This window comes from Tachypleus tridentatus, chromosome 5 (assembly GCF_004210375.1).
Source record: "Tachypleus tridentatus isolate NWPU-2018 chromosome 5, ASM421037v1, whole genome shotgun sequence".
In the NCBI taxonomy this organism is placed as follows: Eukaryota; Metazoa; Arthropoda; class Merostomata; order Xiphosura; family Limulidae; genus Tachypleus; species Tachypleus tridentatus.
The window spans coordinates 11,074,343-11,100,252 of NC_134829.1; the positions used below are offsets into that span (position 1 = coordinate 11,074,343).

Genomic DNA, 25,910 nt, shown 5'->3' on the forward strand with positions numbered 1-25,910 from the left:
ATGCGTATTAAGTTGTTAATATTGTGTTAGTACCTCTGAATATTGTTGACTTCATTTTATTCGGCTGCAGAAACAGGATTTTTGGAAAGGAAGGGAAGGGCCACACTTGAACCAGATTATAAGCTTAATGATATATAGAATAATAACTGCTTATTATTCTATTGTATTACTGGTTAATACACCAATACTGTTTAATACTTCAAAGAATCATTCTCAAACCAAATGAAAAGCCTTACTTGCAAAGTAAGAAACAGTTTATATATGTTAATTTTCCTTTTTGCTTTGTTTGGGGGAAAGGAAGGGACTGTGACTTTCTGTATCCACTGTTATTGTTTACGTAACTTTTGCACAGGAGTGAACAAAAAACTATAAAGATGTACTGCTTTTGGAATTAAAAAAAAAAAGAAAAAGAAAAAAAAAAGAATAGCAAAGCCAAACTGAAGATTAGGGGATATTCTCTCTCAAAAAAATTAATTTACTGAAAATTATTGATTTTTACTGTTTTTACATCTTTTAAATGTGTTACATATGATGACATTTAAGATGTGTAATCAGAGAGAACTTTGTTAGAGTGAAGTATGGCAGTGTTTGTACTTCTTCCTCTTGGTATTAATCTTTATTTTCTTCTTTGTCAAATGTTCAGGATATCCAACAGTAAGGTTTGTAGAGATGTGTATTCTTTTTCAATAGTATGAACCTCATTCATTCTGGAAGCTTTGAAGTCTGACACCTATCTTTATTGTGAATTAGACTGATTTGTAGTCAAGTTAGTTACCCAGATCTTTTGGTTTTCTTTGAACACCTGGTAATATCATGTCTAGGAATGGGGATTTTTCTTCTATTTGTCACCAAAATTTAAAAATCCATGTTAAGTGTTAGTTTTTTATTTGTTACATTAATATTCTAGGATGATGTAAACCATGACCCTCAATGGTCTTTTGAGCAAATTGTGTGTGCCAATTTTAAGTTTGGAGGAGTGACCATTGGTCAGGATGAAGTTGATATTATGCTAAAGATGACTCGGTGTGTCTTTGAAGTTTTAGAAAAAGCGTGGGTATCACTTGATTGTAGTCTCATAGATATGAAAATTGAATTTGGAGTGGATTCTACAACTGGTGAGTCATACATTTCTTTATCATAGTTACAGTAGATAAGTCATTAATGCATCATTACTGCTGTTATATTTTAAAGTTTTGGAACTGATGATAGTTCAGTCTTCTATCTCTTGTTTTAATTTATTCATATTGGCTGAAATATTTCCTGTTTCCATTACTTTTCAAAGTGCAGAATGTATATACATTACTGTAGATGTAATTTATTTTTCAACTTGTAACTTTTGTTTTTTTTGTCTTGTCAGGTGAAATTCTACTATCTGATGTCATTGACAGTGACTCATGGCGCCTTTGGCCTTCTGGTGATAAACGTTTAATGGTTGACAAACAAGTTTATCGTAATCTGAAAGAAGTCACTCAACAAGATTTAGATACTGTAAGAAGAAATTTTAGCTGGGTATCATCCCAGCTAGATGTAAGTAGAGAATTAAATAGAGAATTGTGTCCTTGTTTGGTATTGTAGCGCATCCCCTCGTAGGGTTCCATGGTGGGTAGGGTCAGTGGTCACTGAAATATTCCTTTTTTTTTTATTATTATGGATCCTCCAAATAAAAACTTAAATAATGATAAGAGTCCATAGGTAAATGATCACATCTTGAAGATTCTGAGCAGCAATCTCAGTAGAAAATTGGTAAAACTAATCTTGTGTACTACAGTCTCCAATACACAGTTAAAAGTTGACTGGAGGTGTACCACAAGAGAGACCTTTTTATTAACTGATTTTGCAAGAATTTTGACAGGCATCACAAGCTGAATCTAAACATATTTTGAAAAAATTTAATTCTTTATATTCTTCTTAATAGTTCAAAATAATTGAAAAAATAAGACCACTAATATGGCCCAAGTGAATATAAAATATTTTAGTTTCTGAGTATCAAATGTATTGGGTCTTTTAAATTACTTGTGGAATTGTTGAATTCATTACTTGTACTTGTGCAGCTTAAAATTCAAGTATGCACACATGCACATAAACACACACATTAAGTAATTCATGATCTCTTTCTTTAGTGTTTAAATGATTTTTATAACGTGTAATCTCTGATAAATCTTTCCTACTTCAGAAATTGGTTCCGAAACCTCGATCACAGGTAGCAGTTCTTATGGGTTCAGCAAGTGATCAAGAACATTGTGAGAAAATTGCTCAATCTTGCCAAAAATTAGGAGTGCCCTGTGAATTGCGGGTAACATCTGCTCATAAAGGAACTGACGAAACAATGAAAATTATAGCAGAGTATGAAGGTTGGTCTCTACACATATGTGCATCAGATGTTGTCTTAGTAAAACGATTTAAAAAATTTGCAGTGAAAAATAATACTAAAATGTTATTCACTTTAAAGTTAACTTGATATAAAATCATAGAAAATACCATGTTCAGATTTTAAAAGAATATTTTACCATTGCTATTTAAAAATGAGAAATAGTTACATTTGTTAACTTTCTGTAAACCTTAAATAATGCTATCTCTGTGGTCAATATTACTTAAGTTTAAAGTGTGGATTTTATCTAAATACTGGCTCGTGATACTTTTTAGAAGGATGTAATGAGTACTGGTATCTTTTCATTCTCTGGTTAAATAAGATTAAAATATGGGTTACCTCAGAACTGAATCATTTTGTAAGGATATAGTTGGTACTTGTGTGATATACTAACATATCTATATCTATCTTTCAGTATTGTAATGTTTTTTTGAATTTATTCTGTTTCGAATATGTGCAGATTTACATAACGTAATTTAGAAAACAATGTTTGATCTTTTCTTTAGTTATCTTTGTTGTATTTAAAGTAGTAAATATCTGTTACTGCCTGTGAAGAAATGTGATGTTATATAAGAATGTTGACAGCATTACTCTTTAATAGTTTTTAAGTTATATCTAGAGGCTGTAGTCTCACCTGTGTTGTAGTTAACATGACCAATTATGTAGGTAGTGCCTTGTGCTCTGAATAAATGTGAGGTTTTTGGAAACTAAGAAACCTAGCATTTAGTAAGTCAAATGTTTTTAACTAGTCAGCTTACAGCTTTGTCAAGACAATCAGTCAGAGACGAGCCGGCTAGAATGATCATCCAGAGTAGATGCTCTGCAAGTACACCATGTTTGTGTCTAATGCATTGATAAAGGTTGTTCAGTTTGTTTATAAATTTTGTCTGATTTTGTTATTTTATTTGACATTGACTCAATAAGAGCTCTTAGTCATAATTCATGATTAGTTTCCTGTACATTCTCTTTAGTAGACCTATCCAGTAGCTTGGGCCCTTATTTGGTTCACTTCAGTATATCATGCTAGTATCTCTAGTTATATTACTCAAGAAATATATGTGGGTTTTGTTTTCAGAATGTATTATAATATTGCTTGAAGTGGTAATTGTTTCATAATGATGTAAAATAGGTGCTTCAAAAATTTCCCTTTAAGTTTTCTTTCTTATATCCTTAAGAAGTTAACATGTATTGGCTGCAAATCAGATTTCTAAATATTATATTATTTTTAAAGTATTATTCTTCAGAATTCTTGAAAATTGTAGTACAGGTTGATATTTGTTTGTAAGGCAATGTATTACAAACACAGTACCATGAAAAACATTTTGGACAAAGTCAAAAAATTAGATTTCAGGCTACTTTCAAAGAACAATGTTAAGTAAATCGGAGATTAAACATCCAATTTTATTAATCTTCATATTCAGTACAAGAGAAACTTTGTAGAAGGGCTTGAGTTCAGTAAACAGTTAAAGTAAATGGGGAAATATTAATAAACGTAAACAAATTTTTCAGGCATTATTACAACATTTAATCAAAGTTTCCTTTGGGATTTTACTCTAAATGTCTTTTAATATGCTCCAGTTGCTCCCTAAATGGTTGAAAGGAAAAGAGGTGCAGCATTTGAAAATGATTCAAAACATCACTTACCGTGAAGCTAGAAAGTTGCTGTCCACAACTTTATCTCGGAATGTATGATGCTGCTCTTTATTCCATCACTGCAGTGGGAGTGCAGACGGATATCGCTGTGCCTTCAAAAACATTGTTCTCAAACCAAATGAAAAGTCTTTTCACCTCCATGGTTAAAAAAAAGTTGATGAAGCAACATCAATACTCATCTCTATCCCTAACATACATTCCAGCAAACCCCAAGATCCACTCCTTTGATTCCGGATATGAGCATTTCTCAGCGTACAACTTCTCCCACCCCAAGATCCACTCCTTTGATTCCGGATATGAGCATTTCTTAGCGTACAACTTCTCCCACCCCAAGATATGAAACAATCATTTGTTCACATTCTCAGTTGCTGGAATCCTCTTCCAACAACAGAGACCTGTCCAACTGACCCAGAGCAGGATCCATACAGGTCCTCGAATAAAGATAATTAAAGAAAAAAGACGTGGTTGTAAACAAAAGGGATCTCCACCCAATTCGCCTACATGTAAATAAAAATGACCACCTTGATACAATGGAACTGTCAAAGTTTACGTTCTAATCTGGATGACATCAAAACACTGATTGCTTCCTACCATCCTGTATGTCTTTCCTTGCAGGAAACGTTTCTGAAACCTGCCGATACAGTCACCTTTCAGCAGTTTTATTTTTACAGAAATGACAGACTGTGTGATGGACAAGTGCATGGAGGGGTGACACTGTTGGTTGATCAGCATGTGCCCACCTTGTCTTTGCCCCCAATACACCCTTGGAGGCTGTAGCCATCCATGTTTCCTTGGGTCGCACCATTACTATTTGTTCTCTCTACCTGTTGCCTGGAGAGATCTGTAACCAATCAGACCTTGATGTTCTCATTGAACAGTTGCCATCTCCCTTTTTCATCCTGGGGGACTTTAATGAAAATTCATCCCCTCTGGGGAAGTGCTGATATTAATGGGAAGGTTGCTCTGTAGAGCATGTGTTCTTTGATTACAATCTTTCTCTTTTCAGTAACAGTTTTTATACTTATTTTCATGCACCTAGTCACTCCTTTATTGCTACTGATTTCTTAATTTGCCCCCATTCATTATTCTCCCACTTTTCATGGAGAGTTGACAATAATATTTTCTTTTCCTATGATTTTGAGAGAGACTGGCCATGATCTGTGCCACCCGACCTGCGTACCCTGGTGGAAGCTGGATCAAGTTAACTGGCCCTCTTTCATACTGGCTCTTGTAGTACTTGATCCTGCCATTGTCTGAAAGCCATCAGTAGATGAGTGTGTTGTAGCAGTAACTGACTGTATTATATAGGCAGTTGCTCAATGTATTCCTAAATTTTTATGATATCCTCATCTGTGGTGGAATTCTGCCTGCCACAAGGATACTTTTCGTAGGTATTCCACACTCTCATAGTGCATTGCTTTCCAGCAGAGCCGTGCACATGCTTTGTGGGTAGGTTGTCAAAGCCAGAAGGACTCTTGGATTAAGTTCATAAGTAGCATATCTTCTATCACCAGTTCCAAAGTCATATGGGACAAGATTCAAATAGTCAGTGGGCAATATATTTCTGTCTCCCTCTCGATCTTGGTCTCTGATGGCCAGGAAGTAGCTGACACTCGCAACATTGCCAATACTCTAGGTGAAAGCTTTTGCCAGGTATCTAGCACTTCTGCTTCATCATCCACCTTCTTAGCCCTTAAGACTCGGGCAGAACAATCATAATCGTCCATTTATATTGGTGGAACTCAAACTGGCCCTTCATTGGTCTAGCAGTACATCAGTCCGACCTGATTATGAAATTCTAAACCATGTATCTCCTGCTTCTCTTGCTATTCTTCTGATTGTTTTTAACTGGATCTGGCAAGAGAATGTTTTTCATGATGCCTGGCATTAGACTATTTTTCTACCTTTCTCTAAGCCTGGGAAGTATCCCAAGATTCTTTTAAACTACCTTCCAACAGCTTTGAAGAGCTGTCTCTGTGAAACCTTAGAGAGGATGGTTATTGCTCATCTTGCTTGGTTTCTCGAATCAAACAGCCTCCTCTGTCTTGTCCACGTAGTGTGGGTTTCGGTGACAGGGCTCCACCAAAGACCACCTGATTTAACTTGAAACATCAATCGGAGAAGCTTTTCTCAAATGACAACATCTTGTATCAATACTCTTTGACACTGTGAAGGCTTATGATAGAACATGGAGGTATGACATTTTGCGAGACCTTCATTTGTGTGGGTTACGTGGCCATTTGCCCATTTTTATTAAAAACATTTTTTAATGGGCATGGGATTCCAAATTTGTGTGGGTTCGACATTTTCCTGTTCTTTTATACAGGAACTTGGAGTCCCTCAAGGCTGTGTTTTGAGTGTTGCACTTTTCAGTATAAAGATTAATGCCATCACTGAACAACTCCCTCTAACTGTTGCAAATGGGCTCTATGTCGACAACTTCCATATCTCGTCAGTTGTTGAACTACCCTTAATTGTTTGCTGGTGTGAACCACAGCAAATGGTTTTAACTCCTCTTTCTCTCTAAAACTGTTTGCATGCACTTTTGCTGCCCACAGGGTATTTACCCTGAGACAAAGTTCTTGGGGCTTACCTTTGACCACAATAAGCCATATTTTTCTGTCTTGCCATCATTACGACTCTCAATGTTAGTCTTCCTGGGGAGTTATGATAATTACAATTATGCTACAGAAAGTCCTTTACAACTTGTTTCACTGTAGTTTTTCTCTTTTTGCTGCAGACTAGATGTAGAAATTGGATTTAATCCTGTTTGTTTTTCATTCAAAAATTATACTTTGCTTTTCTTTACCTTAATTTCCCTTTGTGAATTTTACTAAATTTACTTTAGTTTTAACTTTTTACTGGATGTTTAGCCTAGTTGCTTTGTGCCACCAAAATAAAACACCAAACCAACCAACCTTTATCAGTAATATGCAAACAACTTTTGTCGGGATACGCAAATAACTGGGTATTCCACAATGGATCAGCATCCGATGGTGCTTGCACTTTTCCATTTTTCCCTCTATTTTGCAAATATCTCCTATTGCCTTAGCAGAAAAACACTTTTATACCATCGTACTGCTTTGTTCATGCTTGAATGTAGGTGCTAGGTATTGAGATAAGCATATTTCACTGGGCATACAAACATACAATCTATACTGTGAACTAAATGTTTCAAACTTGGATTCATCCATCCACGACATTCTATTCCCAATTATCAGTAGTCAAATTTTTATACTTTTCAGCAAATTTAAGTTTCTTGACAATGTTTGGATATCAAAGTATAGGACTTTTTTAACTGCTACATGACCAAATAATTCCACTTTCATTAAATCTTCATACTGTAAATCTTGATACTTTTCTGTCATTTGGTACATCATTGTTTATCTTTTTTTTTTTTTTGTGATCAGTGGCAGCCTTCTTTCTGTCCCAAAGGTTGCATAAACAAAAATACTAAATATTACTATACCCGAGTTTTTGTGTTTGTGTCTGTCTTTTCTTTTTCTATTTTCAAACTTTCCTGTCTGTCTCACAATCTAAGGTGTATTTGACAATGTTTGGGGAGCATTTCAAGTCTACAGTAATTTGTCAGAGTCCAACCAGCATCATCCAAAGCTTTTGTGTAAACTCTCTCCTCTACTGACAATTCTCTATGCTTTTTTTTTTGGTTGTGACATTACAACAAAACTTGTAGAATGTTAAACACTGTTTTTATTAGGTTTATACGTGGAATACTATTAAATTGATTTCTTCTGGCATCTACTGGTACCATATGAAAGCTTCTTTTTATACTTTTAAGACACTGCATAGTGTACCATGACATTTATTTCAGATGCTAAATTTGATCAATATTTTCATTGTATGACATGCCCTTGGTATAAGTGTATGGGAATTCTAAAGAATAAATAATTTCACTCTGGTCAATTCCAGTGGTTGACAGGAATCATTGATGCATTACTGAGTTGTTGAAATATTATAATTTCATTATATTGGTCACTGTTTAGGTCACATTTGGAGTATTGTGTCCAGTCTTGGGCTCCTTACCTTAGGAAAGAGATTGAGTTTTTGGAAAGGGTTCAGAGGAGGGTTACTAAAATGGTACCTGGGATAAAAGGGTTGTCATATGATGAGAGATTAAGATTCTTAAAATTGTTCTCTCTTGAAAAAAGAAGTTAGAGGGGATCTGATTGAAATGTTTAAGATTTTGAAAGGTTGATTCATCATTTTTCATACTTAACATTGAGAATTATAGAACAAGGGGACACAAATACAGATTTAGGCGAGATAGCTGTCTTCTGCTAAAACAGTTTTATGTTTCAAATGTGATGGTTAGCTTATGGATTGGGTTACTTTCAAACATTGTGGAGGCAGTAAATCTGACTGAGTTTAAAAGAAAGCTTGATAGATATATGAATGATAGGATGTTTTTTTTGTTTTTTTTATAATTTTAGTTTGGTTTAGAGGATAGGACAGTTAAGATGAACCAAGAGGTCCCATATTATCCCTAAACATTGTTGCATTCTGTGATGGGAAGAATGACAAAATATTTTATTGTCCTAACACTTTTGCACAGTATTGTATTTTAATGATTTTTCTTAATATATCTTAAATAATACTTTTCTATCTATATGCGCATTTGTGCCTTTTAAAACAATTTTGCTCAATAGAGTGTGTATCTTAACCACCTCTAAGCTGATTCTTGAGTTTAAGTATTTTATTCACTATTACATTGTATCAGTATATATGACATTTTACATACTTGATTATAGATTTATTAATATTTTGGAGCTTTTAAGTAATAGTTCATATCTTTTGGATCATGTAGGACAAGGAATTCCAACTGTATTCATTGCTGTTGCTGGATGTAGCAATGGTTTGGGACCAGTAACTTCAGGAAATTCAACATTCCCAGTTATTAACTGTCCTCCTGTTAAACCAGATTGGGGCTCTGAAGATATCTGGTCATCCTTACGTTTACCATCGGGTAATTACTTTACTATTATTATTATTATTAATGCTTGCTATTAATTTCCCTTCTGCCTTTGTTTGGCTCTGAAAATGCTTGGCCATTGCTGTGTTTCACATAAGATACTGACTGTTTGTAATCAAATATTCTGTAGGAGCAGACGACACCTTTCACTGCAATTATCATCAGATAAATGATTGTTTATTATCAACTATTTTTATAGATACTCACCTGTTTATTTATTATATATATAAAAGCTTTATGTATTCAAGTTTCCTATAATGAACTTGTTTAAACTTTATTATGAAAATTTAATGGTTCACTTGAATTAAACATTTAATTTTTTGGTAAGGTTCATTGAATGTACTTTTCCAACAAAGTTTGAAATGTGTAAAGACTAATAAAACTGAGAAAGATTTATTTAAAATTTCACAGTGATCATTAGGAAGCATGACAGATTTGTCTTTAGAGCTGTAGATTTATTGGGCTTGAACATCAAAAACAGTTTATCTACAAGTATTAGTTAGGAAAAAAAGCATTAAAGCCAAAAATTATGTTAATAGTGAAACTATGTAATTGGTGAATTTTAGACAGCTAGAAATTTCTTCATATCAAAACTTTAGAAGTTAAGAAGAGTAAATGCATGTTATCAAGCAGAACACATTACCTGTAAATATATTACAAAATAATATAGATCCTAGAATGCTCTCTTTCAAGTGTTTTATATCCTGCTTGAATATCTACACCAATCTTTCCACAATGCAGTTTGTATTTGTTTCAGTGATTTATTTCATTAATGCAAAACCATTGTTGTAGGCAATCTATCAGTGGCCATTATAAGTTTGCTAATAGTAGCACCCAGGTGTTCCTAGAATGCTCTCTTTCAAGTGTTTTATATCCTGCTTGAATATCTACACCAATCTTTCCACAATGCAGTTTGTATTTGTTTCAGTGATTTATTTCATTAATGCAAAACCATTGTTGTAGGCAATCTATCAGTGGCCATTATAAGTTTGCTAATAGTAGCACCCAGGTGTTGTAGCTACTATAAAATACATATTTCACTTTAACTCGGCAGATATTATCACTAACATTGGATTAATTAATGTGTATTTACTTCCACGACTGTTTTCATCATTCCTTTGGGTGTTGCTGGTAAAAACTTTGCATTATCATGGCATTTGGTGCATCCTGTAATTATCTTCTCAATGTATTGGTCACACTTTGGCTATTAAATATAGCTACATGAAAATATTTTCAATGTTATTATCCCTAGGTGTAACTAGTTATTCTTTGTCCCAAAAAATCTCAAATGCTATTTGTGTAATTTCTAAAACCTCTTAAATACATTTCACATGCTTGCTTTCCATAAGACTATATTTTATCTGTTATTTTCTCTCACTAATTATATGGGGTCTGTCAATCTGATCAACCTCATAATCATTATAAAAATAAAAAACTGGAAAAAATGCAAGTTATGCCTTTTATGTTTTAGATTGACTACAAATAATAACACAAATTCAATTCAAATGTTTAGTTTAAATAGCTTAAATTTCATAACATGATACATTTTATTATATTGACTTTCCAGTCGTGCTTGGCTAACATTACAGATGTTGCATTGATGAGGCACACGTGCTGATGTTACCATATCCAGTAATATAAAACTGAACTTTAGTCTTTACAATGTGACCTGTTTCGCTGTGTTTCAGTGATTTAGTATTTTGTAAATTACTTTCACATTCCAATTATTATACATATTATATGTATATAGATTATTACGATTTACAAATAAGCTCTTAAACTTATTTTTCTCACAACATAGAACAGTAAATAAGTATAGTACGCCATTATATCTATTAATTATGATGATCTTTGTTGTTTTTTTTGTTGCTTGCTGTAGGTTACTAAGCCATTTTAAATTTTGCACACGGAGGACTTGCAAAAGAAATAATTTTTGTAGATTTCATATATACATTTGAAATAACCAAAAATTCATTAATAACTATATTAATACCATATAATTCCACTATTATTTATCAAACTTATTCACCAAGCTGTATTCTCTCTAAGAGATGTGTAAATTCAAGCAGGCTAAACACACAACCTGTCTGCTTGAAATATTGATTTAAAAGAACAAGGTGGCTAAAATGGCTGAGAAATCCCCTAGACCAACATTCTGAGTTTTCAATTGGTTATTCACATGTCATATATTAAAGTAAGTGTGTATGTAAGGAACCATTTCCAATAATAGAAGAAGGCAAGTTGGGCCACTGTTTGATTTAGTACATGAGCCATATCTCAACAAATACAAAAGATATGTGGTGCTTGTTTTATATTTTAGCTTGTTAATATTGGTAATTTTAGTTCCTAATTTGTAATGAACTATAAATGTATTCTGGTATCACAAACATCTAATTGGAATTAATGCTCCATTTATCATACCATGACACACAAAAACAAGATATTTAAGTGTATTGTTTTTAAATGTTTACTTTTAAAATAAGAAATGCAGTGTAATGTATAATACTAAAAGTTTAATTATAATATACAGTTTGATACTTAGTGATAAATTCATAAACTAGTGATTCAATAAAATTTTGAATCCAAGTCCACAAATGCAATGGATGGTCTTTGACCTGTTATGGTAGGTTAATGCAAGTTCATGATACTTTGATACAAAAAGTAACTGAACAAGTTAAGCAACAAATGCTTTGTGAATCATTATTATTAGTTGTGGTACTATTTTAAAACATTATAAAATTTATGATTCTTGACTATCTAGTGACCAAGAATGTTTTTTTCCAGATATAAATAATGTTTACATGTTATGATAATCTCATGACTTTATGTAAATATTTGATAAAAGCTGTAATGGAATTTATTACGAACACCTTGACTTGGCTTTACAGGTCTTGGCTGTTCCACTGTTCCTCTATCAATAGTTGATATATTTAAAACAAAAAAACAAAAAAAAACTGATGGAATTTGTTATAAACATATTGTCTGGCTTCACAGGTCTTGGCTGTTCCACTGTGATGAACACAGAAGCTGCAGCTCTATGTGCTGCACAGATCTTGGCTTTGAGTGACCATGTGATCTGGGCTCAGTTGAAAAGTCATCAGTTAAGCATGTGGAGTGGGTTGAAACTTGCTGATAAGAAGCTACGAAATTCTCACTTGAGTTAAGATGGTTGCCGTTTACTAACGTTCTCATATCTTAATTTCTTTTCTGAGTGTAATTAAATAGTATCAGTTTGTAGTATGCATGTTATAGATTGAAGAATTATCATAGTAATACAAAAGTTAATGTTTACATATAAATACTGTTGTATTGGAAACAGTTATTCATACATAAAGATGTTTATTGATGTTTAGTAAAATGCGCATTCCAAATAAATTGATATTTTCTTACTTAAAAATTAGTGTAAAAACCATTTTGCTGTTCAGAGTATATATATAACTTTAATGTAAGAAATCCCATATGATAACTAAACTAATGTAAATGTTCCTATGATAATTTTATAGGTTCTTGCACAAATGATATACACGTTTTTAAATTTGAGGTGAGCTCTAGTGCTAATTTTTTTCTTACAGAAATGTTACTGATGATTCAAGAATAAAATGCATTTCACCATTTTATATTCAAGGTTTAGAATTTGAGCTTTGACAACAATATCATTCAAATTAGGATTTCATTTTCTGAGACAGTAAATTCATTCACAAATAAATTTTGTGTAATTTGTCTGCTTTTATCAAAACTTGTAACCTGCTAATTACATGGTGAATATGATGATCTGGAAGAGTTAATATACTTTTACAGATTAATTACAAAAAAGAAAACAGCCATAAATTTAAGAGTATGACTGTGGGGAGTACCTTGACTATTTGGCCAAATAGAACTACAGATCAAACTGTGGGCAGAATTTAATATTCTACATTCAGCCATATACAACTTGTACACTATTGTAAGTTTATATTGTTTTAAGCATCTTCTTTTCTGTTAATGAATTAAGCCACAGAGAAATTAGAAACTGTTGTAAACTGAGTGGAATATTCTATATAGTCAGGTACAACCCAGACACTACTGTTAATTAAGATTGTTTGGCAAATCATTTTTGTTGATCAGTACATTCAGTCAAACAGAATTGACAGATGATACTGAAAGGCAAGTGGAGTATCCTAAATTCATTCATATATACAATGTTGACACCACTGTTAGCTCAGATTATGTAGTGCATTATCTTTCATATTTGTATTCACCAAAATAGAACCTAGAAATAACATTGTGACTGAGTTTAGAGTTTTACATTCAGCCACACAAGACCTAAACTGCACTGTTAAGTTTACATTGTTTGGTGCATCACCTTAATAGTTAGTTTACACTTCAACTTTTTAGGAAAATGGAAAATATAAATATCTATACTATCAGTATGTCATATCACAGCCAGCTTAATTAGACATAGTATTAGGTGAAAGGCGCTATTAGTATAGAATATGGTAGGTGTAGTTGAATTGGCATATGCTCTATGATTTTACTTTTAAGTTCACAGAATTACTAACATACTTTCCTCCAACTGATGTTGTGAATGCTTGGCCCATACTGGAAAGGAGACAACTTGTCGGTTCACCACTTCTGAATGATAGTAGGATGAATTAAAAATAATAATAATAAAATTGGTGTTAAAGACAGGCAATATTGTATTGTTAAATCCTATCTCAAAAGTTATTTGTCAACATCTTAAAGAAAAACTGTTAAACTTGCAAATCACCCACTTAATCTAGTTCATAACATAAACAGTTATCCTTAAAAACTGATGATATAAATAGCACCTTAACAACTAATGTCTGTAGTATCTCAGCTGGACTGCTAAGTCCTTCTGTTGGATAGAAAATATGGAAGATTTGTGTGGAGGTATAAAACACATTCTTCTTTGCCTTTACTAATATGTTCTTAGAATTACAATGTAGTTTTTTCTCCTGACACCATGGTTGCTTGACCTAGGTGATCATGGTGTATGTGGGAGTTCAAGGCTCGTGACATATGAAAAATGTTTTGCATATATAGGGTAGCACTGAACAAGAATTAGCTATACATGGGAGAGTATCAGAATTTAGTCACATACTACTTGGTTACCACTGTTGGTTTAGATTGCATGGTAAAATGTCTTTACTGTTATTTCATTTAGTCACAGGGAACCTAATGGTAACTGTATAGTTGATTTTAGAGGCCTACATTCAGCCATGTACAACTTAGTTTACATTGTTTGGTGAATCACCCTAATAATTACAGTTCACATACTTATTCTAATGCATACTATAAAATCATTCTAGCACTTAGATAACTAGTATATCTGTTGTATTCCAATTGACTTAATAAGCCCTAGGAGATGTGGTTGAAAAATCTTTGCTATTAGTACTTTGAGATGACACTAAACCCAAGTTTATTGCAACATTTTCAGCCATGTATGACCTAAAGTGCTGCAAGTTTAGACTGTTTAGTACAAAATCTTTTGGTTACTACATTCATCTAAAGACAAGCTATAGAAAACAATGTGGCTTAGTTTGGTGTTCTACATTCAGTTTGATATAACGCAGATCCTATTATAAGTTTAGAGTTTGGTGAATCTTCATTCCTGTTAGTATATTCAGCCAAACATAGCCTAAAGACAAAATTGAGAGAGAAATGGAGCACTGCATATTCAGTCATGTATAACACGTACTATAACTTTAGATAGTTTAGTACATCATTTTTCTTCTTAAGACATTTAGCCATTCAGAACTTAAAACAATGTGGGTTGAGTACACAGCTGCATCATCTGCCCTTTTAATACAATGGTTCTCAGTGGGGTCCACTTGGAACCCCAGGGGAAGAATTTCAAGTCCAAGGGGAGAAACTGGGGAGGGTTATATACCTTTACAAGGTTTCTCTTCGAGGCAACATGGAGGTATAGTTGTCCATCCTTGAAAACTGCACCAGACTTGTTTGCTGGTGAGTGCCACGTCAACTACTCTTGGATAATGCCTCCCTTGTCTGGTGTGCTGAGAGTTAAATAGTTCTGTTTTCTTGTTATTTCTTTAGGTTTTATACTTGTTTTGGTAGTTTGTACCATATCTATGTGTTGAGTATTAAGTGATTTATAAAGTGATATAGTGTTATTAGCCTGACACAGCATAAAAATCTGCTAAATTGTTAAAATCTAAGCTTACTGGCAGTGTGTGTATTATACTACCATAGGAGAAGAATGTTTTGATTAACATAGGATTGTGGATGTACATACTGGTATTGTTTATGGGTGTGGGTGATTTTATGGATATTATGGTAGTCACTGATATTCGTGCGCGTCTTATATCTACATGTAGCTAGTTGTGGGCCACTGAATTGTGTCTGGCTGTGATATGTGATCAGCTATTTGGTGGAGAGGATATTATGAATTTCTCCTGTTTTATTATAGTTGTTTTTTATTACTGAATTTTATTAATTACTATTGTATAAATAAAATTAACGATGCAAATAATTTACTATTTCTTGATGATTTAAGGATAGGGAAGATTTGGAAGAGCCTGGGATCACTAAGGGAGGAATGTCATATGGGAAGTTGAGAAGCACTGTGTTAGTACAATCATCCAAACATAACCTAAGACAACATATTGTGCATTATGTTCAGTCATGTACAACCTAGATGCTACTGTAAACTCCTTCATAGTTGCTGTTGAAAAGACCCAGCCAAAGCGATCATTAAGACAACACTGTTGGCTGAGAGGAGTACTTTTCATTCAGTTATATACAACCAAAATACTAATAGAAGTTTCTATTGCATGGTGCATCTCTCCTGTTTGTATGTTTAGCCAAACACCGAGATAAAATTGTAACTAAGTTTGGTGTTCTCTAGTTAGTTGTGTGATGCAGATATTGCTATAAGATTAGATGTCATTTGTACTTTTGGTGTTTATAAGACTTGGGCAAACAGAAAATTGATAACTGTGGGTTCAGAGTAGTGCTTCATATTTATTCATATACTGACCCTGCAAGTTCAGATTGTTTGGTGTATCATTTTTATTAGTAGTACATTCAGTCACGTGTATAGATGAAAGCTGAATTTAGAGCTCTATCTTCAGTTAATTAAAACTTGTATAGTATTGTAAGTTTAGACTGTTTCATGCACCATTTTTGGTCTTGGGATGTTAAGCCACACAGATCCTAGAGGCCACATTGTAAAGTTTGGTGCATCATCTTTAATCTTGTGTTTATGTTACATATTCTCCCTAGTTAATCAACTGAACTACAGATAATGTTTATTTTTTCATCATTCAAGTATTTTAATCAATTGGACCACTGCAAGTCTTCTCCATTTCTCAAGGATTACAGCAAGTGTTCACCTTTCCTCATCATTGAATCCAATGGATCACAGAAATAATGTCCCCTATTCTTCATTCTAGTACTTTACCATGTTAATAATGCTCACTGTTCTTTTTCATCAGAATATGGGACTGCAGCAGCATTACTTGTTACTTCTTAACATTCTATTACTTTATTCCAATGGACCATGGCAGTGTTTGCCATTCCTCATGACCTGAATATTATACTTCATTGGACTAATGTACCAATGGTTATAAGACTGGCATGCTTTTAATACTCAAATAATCCATCTTTTACAACAACATCAACAATGCTTACCTTTCCTTATTATGCATCTACTCAACATTTGTCACAAACTACATGAAATATTTAATTATTTAGCTTGTCATGTTTTAGAATTTGTACTTGCTATCCTACTACACTCTACTATGTCTAGCATTTATAACTATTTTTTTATAGAATATGGCATGCAGTGCAACTTGTTCTTTTTTTAAAATACATTTTTGAAGTCTACATATAGCATTACTATATGCTAATCATGCTAATTTTTATAAATGACATTCAAGAAAACTACTAATCTTTAAAACTGACCCAAATTTTTCCTCATTTCTACATTGAAAAAACTATTTCAAATGAAATATGTAAAATGTTATCTTTTTGTTTTAATTATACTGCCCTTTATTTAACCATTACAAATCAGTGATTTCTCACTTAGTAAATACAAGTTTTTATTGACGTTTAGTTATTACAATACATGAGTTTGAAACATATGAACTTCCCTACCACATTAAGTTTAATGTGTATAATGTATCTTTTTACCATAAGCAACAAAGCATTAAATATAAAGATATTTTAACAATATTTAGACTTTACAGTTTATCATTAATTTTCATAAAAACTTAAGGATCTGATTATAACACACTTACAAATATATTAATTTTCCAAGATTTTTATTGCTTTTGGGCTGTTTAGGGTTTGTTGTCCGAGTTTCCAACTGGTCTGAGCTTCTAAGAACATCTGATCTTCTGCTAAAAATCTGTTTAACCATTTCCTCGATTTTTGTCTTTCTATTTCAGATTTCCAAATGATGATGTGGCATCCTTAAAACGTTAAAATATTCATATTCACTATTACAAATTGAGCCATTATTTGTTGCAGTGCTAATAACAGATTTTCTCATTATTATCACAAAGTTAGTTAAGGTATTAGTAACGTTTCTTTCTTTGTAATATATTGTGATATTCAAATTTCTTGTGTTACTTACCCATCCAGAGACCAGTGTCTCACCAGTGTGGTTAAACTGATTCAGCTAAAACATACAAGAGTTAACAAAAGATATGACTTTTATTTACAAAATACTCAGCTATTTCATCAGTTGTGTACCTGTAGTTAAACTATATACATACTGTTTCTTGATTTCTATAATCTTTCCACCTCCTCTCTACTAAAGACAGATCAATATATCTGCTGTTATAAGTTTCAAACTAAAGAGAAAATATAAAGTTGAACATATTTAAGATGATTTAAAGTATATTTCTGTATAAATTTTCACTTACCAAGTGTGGTGTACAGCATTTGCCAGAAATATTAGGATATTAGAAAAATTCCAGTATTTTGCACTATACAAAATATATCCACAATATATATATATATAAAGCTTTTGACTGAAATATCTTCTCATGTAAGACAATTCAACATATTTATAACAAATACACTGAAATAAGTCTACTGATTTTGTTATCACACAAGTGTGCCTGAAGCTTTTACTGAATTTAGTTATCAAACATGCTCTTCAGCCAGTGATCATCATATTACTCTGTACCTGACTTTTACTTAGTTTTTTGTTGTTTTTTTTGTCATATTTATGATCATACTGTTTCATGTGCAATTTTAACTGAATTCTTAGCTATCAAATATGTATAGATATTTTAAATCTTCAACCAGCTTAGGAGGTCTCTCATTTAGTGTTTATTAAACAAAAAGTAGGATTTTTTTATTTTGTTAAAATTCTAAATAGTTTATCAATAACAGCAAAGGATCTACAGTCTTGCCTGTTTATATACATTGCACACATTTGAAAATGGTACTCTCAATTTAAAAGCTTCAAGGTAAATTTTAAACAAAGCCATTACACACACATCTATGGATGAAAATGTATTTAAAAAAATTTCAATAGTGCAAGTATGTGCTTCAAGCTACAATTTAGAGACTGGGGACTTAGAAACTAGTATGTTGTAAGCATTCAAAGAAACATATGCATTGAAGTGACTGATGTCAAATGATTCATAATTTGTATGTCTTACATGCAACAATGCAGATATTAATGTTACATTTCTTTTAAATAAAAACAGTAACTGCTCTCTGCAACTAGTTTCAGATGAATTTAATTTTTAACATACAGTGGAACCCCTCTAAGCAGCCACCCCTCAGATTTGGTCACCCCTTGAAAGTGGTCATTTAATCACAGTCCCTTTTTTTGTTTATATCCATAATTATGTACACTGGAACCCCTCTGAAGCAGCCACCTTTGGGACTGAGACAAACTGGCCTGATTAGAGGGGTTGCACTGTACATAATTATGGATTATGTAAACAAAAAAGGGGACTGTGATTGAATGACCACTTTCAAGAGTAAACTTTAATATTTTACAATCTCATTTACAATGAATTTGAGAGTTTCCCTGATGACTATTATAAAACAGAAATTGGAGAAACTTCTCACTCCTGTTAGTTGAATGTATTTTGTAGTCTGTGATCAAACTCTTCTGCATGAGATGTTCACGGGATTCTTTCACATACAATATTTTAGAGAGAGAGAATCTGATGACATAGAAATAACTAAAACAACACAGGTTCTGTTTGGCTGTAAATGGACCCCAGATCTACTAGCTGAGGTCCACTTTCTCTCCATCAATATAATTTAAAGCAAATTCTAGTAATATGTGGATCTAAGCACATCTTGCATAAGCCTCTCAATAAACAACTTTTCACTAAGGTACCTCTACTTTTATATGGACACAATATTGCTACTGAGCTTGCAGGTTTGGTTGTTTAGTACTAATTGTTTTTGAAAAGAATCATTTAATTATTTGAAGCTGACATTTTATTTTGAGAAGTTATAAAAATCTCGGTCAGTGTATACCAATGTAATAAAATAAAATGACCTTTAGCTTTGAAAGATGGGTCATGTCATTGAGCTAAACTTTCTTCATCCAGTTAAAAAACTAACCAGTGTTTGCATATGAAAAATCCACCCCAATCCATGTTATCACAGAGAAACAATTTGCACACCTACTTTCAATGCACCAATACTTAAAGAAACTATTCCAGGAACTTCTCTGTTGTGCAGATGATAAAGTTCCATTGTGCCCATCAAAAAGGTTAATGGACCATTTATCTTGATACCTACCAACAACCACAAGGTCTTTTAGTGGATTCCAAAAAACATAGAAGAAGTGAATTATTCTTGAGTTGAAGTATAAATATATCCAGTAATGTTAAATCAATGTTATCAGATTTAAAAATGAGTACAGATTTTCAATAGATAAGACATAATATTAAATATAGAAACTGTGTGACAAGAAATCTGCATCTTTGATCTGTATTTATTGCTACTGGTACCCACCTCATTGGGGTGTAATTGCTGACACAGACTTCATCTCTTTGCATGTATTGTATAGTAATGACTCCACATTTCTGGCTTTTGTTTACTGGAGGCTCTATCTTTTTGACTCATCTTACTGGTACTGGCTTCAGTTGTTGGGTCTGTACTTACTAATATTTGTTCCTAGACTTGTATCTACTGGTATTTGCTCCAGTTATCTGCCACATTCACTGTTGCTATCACTGCAAACTTGTAATTAAAGAAAATGATGTAAAAAGTATTTATTTAAGGTAAAGAAAAACATTAATAGTGTATATAATTTCAGATATTAATATATTTAGGAACAAACTGCTTCAACAAAGCATGTTCATAATAAAATTAACACAAAATCCATTTGTATTTTTCACCTTTACATAACAAAAAATATAAATGAAAACATGATCACTGGCAACAGATATCTTCTAGAAATAATTCTTGAGTCCCTTTAGAATTGTTTCTCGTCAAGTTGCCTGATGAGATTTATTATTCAATACTTCTTCAGATACAATCCTGTTTATGATAACTCTTAAGTATATAACTGCATATCTGTTTGTGATTTAAACAGATGCCTCATAAACTGAGAACTTTATTATGAGATTTTTTTGAGACGTAGCTATTTTCTTCTTGATGATTCTTCAATGCTTTATCCATCCTGAGTTTTTCTGGGGGTATGTGGCCATCTTAGATTTTTGGTGACGTTAATATAATCGATACTTATACTTTACTCACTCTCACCTTTAGGTAAATGTAGCCATCGTGGATTTCTGGTGATGTTCAATACTTCATTGCTGTCAAGTTTGTATAGGAAATGTGGCTATCTTAATTTTTTGATGATGTTCAAAATTTCATTACTCCTCAGTACTTTATTAACATGTATATTGGTTTGTAATACTCTCAAATTTCAATAATGTTGTTAATCCTCAAGTTATTCAGATTCACCAAACAATAGTAAAAATGGCACAGTGTTGACCTATGTAATGTTACCAAGCTACTAGATATTCACCATGATGTTATCAGAATACTGGATGCACTTATAGGCACCCAAATGTTACTGGAGTATGAAATGCATGGGGAAACACTAAGGGCCTGAAAGTTACATGTATTCAAAACTTTGTAAGATTTTAGACTATATGCATTGCAACTGCACTTTAAATAACACATAAAATTCATCCATTTATAACTTGAATTGATAACAAAAAGGAAAATGAAGGGATGGGGAAATGTATTTTTCTGATATCTGTTTCTTTCTATTATTACCTTTATGGGTGTTAAATGTTGGAACTGACGATTAGGGTGAGCAATAGTCTGTTCTAGTACCCAAAGTGGGCCAGAGTACACCTGTAATTGACCGTGTTGGTCAGTTGTTAAAAGAGAACTGCCATTGGCTAAGCTAAAGTATGCTGCGAAAAACAAAGCTCTTTAAAGCAATCATCTTCATGGCAAGGCTTACTAAAACCTGTATTTAATATGAAGAAAAGCTGTTTCTTCCAAATAATATATCATATTAAATGATTTTGTTTTTCTTTCTATTACAAAAATTATAGAAATTCAAGTGTAAAAAATTAAAAAAAGAGCATCACTTATGAAAAAGAAAATGTCTATTTATCTATATATTTATATATATTGTTTTAAATGACAATTTGCATATTTTTGTGAATTTTCCAGTGCACACATGTCTGCCTAACCTTAGGGCTCCAAAGATCTTCTTGGATCAGCCATTAAGAAGCTTTGGTAGGAGATTTTCAAAATATATACAAAAATAACTATTATCAATGATTCCTTATACATCCATGCCAGTCTTTATGTACAACAAATCAATTAATCCTTAAAAAAACATATAAGATTCAAGTTCAAAAATTTTTTTTAAATCTGAATTTAGAAACTTGTTTTAAAAAATTCCTTGTATGTTGATTTCTGAATATTTCAGGATTATTATGTACAAGGGTGCTCAATTTTCACATCACATAATTCATTAAGTAAAACGAAAATTTAAAAAAAATACAGAATTAGTTAAAAAGTCAAGCAAGCACAGATGCATAGGGTAAAACTGAGGACTACTATATGTAGTTTCTATTTACTAATGTATAAACTTACTTCTCACCTGCATTTAATGCCTTCTCATGAAGAAATGTGAACAATGCACTTTTTCTGTCTTTTATCATTTGTAGACCCCAAAGATTGAAAGTATTATCAATGGATGCAGTCACAAGTAGATCTGGATTTTTAGGGCAAAACTCAGTGTGGGATATCTTTGAAAAATGGACTTTCTTTCTGTCTAACCAGACCTACAATAAATATTGAAGAAACAATAGTCATTGTTTTAATATACTCTAACAAGGCCTAAAATTAATTGAAGCAATTTGTGGCAGTCCTTAATTTAACATACTCCAACTAGAAATACTGAAGCAACTCATAACAGCCCTTTTTTTATCACACAGTAACTAGACCTACAGAAATGTCAAAGAAGTCATAATAGTCATTTTTTTACTATACCCTACCCAGACCTACAAAAATATTGAAGCAATCCTAGTTTTAATCTAACAAGATCTACATAAGCACTGAAGCATTTCAAGATATTTCTTGTTTTAACATTTAACATGCTCCACCCAGACATACAGAAATACTGATTGCAAAAAATAAAAACAACAACAACCACAGGGTTTCATTTTCTTGTGTGTGTACAAAACAAATTGCAAACATATATGGGCAAAATAGAGAGCACAAATATATATAGACACATAAAGTAGAGTGCACACACTTTTGTATAAAACAACAGTGGTTACATGCATGTTCAAAATAGGCAGTGGAAAATGCATAAAGCAGTGTATACATATGTACTAAAGAGATGGAGCAAATATATAAAACACAGTATGATAAACATGCAGTGCATACACATGTGTATGAAACAGAATATACACACACACATGTACAAAACTCTCATTCCATAATTTTGTTTCATTAAAAAAAAACAAAAAACCATTAGATGTGAAACTTCCACCACTTTGGACCAAGTTGTTCAGTGGGGTTGAAGTTGTAGACTGCAATGAGTTGACATAGTATAAACTTTGTGTTAAAAACCATATTTAGGTGTTATGAATTATTTATTTAAAGTATCTTATTATTTTATTGCATGTAAAATAGTACAATTAGATGATTTTTTGTATGGTTTCTTTTGTATAGTTATTGTTCTCATTATGCTGTTAAGAAAGCATCTTATATGATTCTACACAACTTGAAAGAGGAATTCTTTCTGTTCTTTCTTTGTTATGATAGCAATGTTTATGTCTCCCTGTATTTCACCACCAGTTCCAAGATCATATGGGACAGGATTCGAAAGGTTAATGGACACTACAATTCTATCCCCCTCTCAATCTTACTCTCTGATGGTCAGGAGGTGACTGATGTTCGGAACATCGCTAACACTCTAGGTGAAAGCTTTTGCCGGGTATCTAGTACTTCTGCTTGTTCCTCCACCTTCCTGGCCATCAAGACTCAGGCAGAGCGATCACCTCTTTCCTTTCGAACTGACTGTTTCTTTGACTATAATTGTCCCTTTACCCTGGTGTAACTAAAAATGGCCCTTCATCGGTCTGCCAGTACGTCTGTTGGACCTGATGATATTCATTATGACATGCTGCACCATCTATCTCCTGCTTCTCTTGATGTCCTTCTGATTGTTTTCAACCGGATCTGGCAGGAGAATATTTTTCCTGATGCCTGGCACCAGGCTATTATTTTACCTTTCTCTAAGCCAGGGAAAGATCCCAAGATTCCTTCAAACTACCATCCAATTGCTTTGACGAGCTGTCTCTGTAAGACATTAGAAAGAATGGTTAATTCTCGTCTTGTTTGGTTCCTTGAATCAAACAACCTCCTCTCGCCCACCCAGTGTGGGTTCCATCAACAGCACTCCACCACAGACCACTTAATTCATCTTGAAACATCTATCAGAGAAGCCTTTCTCAACTGCCAACATCTTGTATCAATATTCTTTGACATAGAGAAGGCTTACGACACAACATGGAGGTATGGCGTTTTGCAAGACCTCCATACATATGGGTTACGTGGCCATCTACCCATGTTTATTAAAAAAAATTTTAATGGACAGGAGATTCCAAGTTCGTGTGGGTTCGACACTTTCCCGTTCTTTTGTACAGGAACTTGGAATCCCTCAAGGCTGTGTATTGAGTGTTACACTCTTCAGTATAAAGATAAATGCCATCACTGAACAACTCCCTCTCACTGTTGCGAATGGGCTGTATGTCGACGACTTTCACATCTCATGTCAGTCATCAAATATGAGATATATTGGGCATCAGCTACAAACCGCCCTCAATTGTGTACGGAAGTGGACTCTGGTGAACGGCTTTAATTTCTCTCTCTCCAAAACTGTATGCATGCACTTTTGCTGTCGACGGGGTATTCACCCTGATCCTGAACTTCATATCGGTGAAGTTTTGCTGCCAGCGGTCCCGGAGACCAAGTTCTTGGGGCTTATCTTTGATCGTAAACTGACCTTTATACCACACTTAAAGCAGCTTCGGGTCAAATGCACAAGAGCACTGAACATCCTCCGTGTTCTCTCTTCTACCAGTTGGGGGCAGATTGCTGTTCAATGTTAAAGGTATATCGTGCTCTTATTAGATCGAAACTCGATTATGGATCAATGGTCTATGGCTCTGCCAGACCCTCGGCCTTAAAGATGCTGGACCCAGTTCATCACCAAGGACTTCGACTCTGCACTGGGGCTTTCCGTACCTCTCCAGTTCAAAGTATATACATTGAATCTCATGAACCTTCTCTACACCTTCGCCATTTGCAACTATCTTTACAATATACTTCGAAACTTCATTCCTTACCAAAGCATCCCACCTGGAAATGTGTTTTCCTTCCTCGATGGGCAGTACTTTTTCAGAACAGACGATCTGTCACTGCTCCGTTTGGCCTTCACATCCGGGAGCAATTGGATGAATTGGGTCTGTCCTTGATAACATTGCAGATTCCACAGGTCGGCCCATCCCACCATGGCTTATTACAGCCCCAAATGTGACCTTTCTTTCAGTCACCTAAAAAGGCAGATACTCCAGATTGGAAGTACCGTCGTTTATTCAATGAATATCTTTCAAACAATCATTCAGTTCCCATTTATACAGATGGTTCCAAATCAGGTAATTCAGTGGGCTCTGCTATGGTTTGCTATGGGTCAGTAGTTGCATGCAGAATCCCTTCTACAGCTTCTGTGTTCACTGCTGAACTGTATGCCATATCTCTTGCCCTGGATCATATTGCAGCTGAGCAGTACTCCAACTGCACTATTTATACTGATTCGCTTAGTTCTATACTTGCCTTGGAATCGCTACACGTTAGCTCACATCCTATTCTCGCTGATATTCAAACCGACTGGCCCATTTCTCATTAGCAGCTACTTCAATCCAGTTTTTCTGGATACCAGGCCATGTTGGTATTCTCGGGAACGAGCTTGCAGACATGGCAGCTAAATATGTCTGCTTCAGCACCATCACTCCTATGCCTATTCCGTACATGGACGATGGTGTTGTCTTCAAGGCTCGGCTCCGTGCCAGCTGGCAGTCCACTTGGAATGAGCAACGTGACAACAAACATTTTCAAATCAAACCGAAAATTGGACTTTGGCCATCTAGCTTCCGTAAAGTTTGGAAGGAGGAAGTTGTTCTCACTAGGCTACGCATTGGTCACAGTTTTTTAACTCATCATTTTCTTTTATCTGGAACTGATGCACCAATGTGTAGTTTGTGTAACACTGAAATCACTATCAGCCACGTTTTACTTTCTTGCCATCGTTACAATTCTCAACGACGGCAATATTTTAAACATATTTTTTCCCAGGGTCAATCTGTAACATTGGACAGAGTTATTGGTGATGGTGACTCTGTCCACCTTGAT

General features: G+C 33.6%; 1 protein-coding gene across 8 annotated transcripts in view; it reads left to right on the forward strand.

Moving 5' to 3' along the window:
• Paics (PAICS bifunctional enzyme) overlaps positions 1-25,910 on the forward strand; it is a 63,837-nt gene that overhangs the window by 24,820 nt on the left and 13,107 nt on the right. For 4 of the 8 annotated variants that reach the window (XR_013028217.1, XR_013028216.1, XM_076501135.1 and 1 more), the window contains exons 4-9: positions 908-1,115; positions 1,358-1,527; positions 2,174-2,351; positions 8,847-9,005; positions 12,006-12,170; positions 21,654-21,719. Coding sequence is in view for 6 of the 8 variants with exons in the window: in XM_076501135.1 (XP_076357250.1) it covers positions 908-1,115; positions 1,358-1,527; positions 2,174-2,351; positions 8,847-9,005; positions 12,006-12,170; positions 21,654-21,719 (946 nt within the window). In the remaining 2 variants the exon portion in view is untranslated. Of the gene's footprint in view, positions 1-907; positions 1,116-1,357; positions 1,528-2,173; positions 2,352-8,846; positions 9,006-12,005; positions 12,171-15,528; positions 15,974-17,422; positions 19,524-21,653; positions 21,720-22,156; positions 22,298-25,910 lie in introns of those variants that run through there. The other 4 variants (XM_076501131.1, XM_076501132.1, XM_076501134.1 and 1 more) reach the window with 4 other exon arrangements.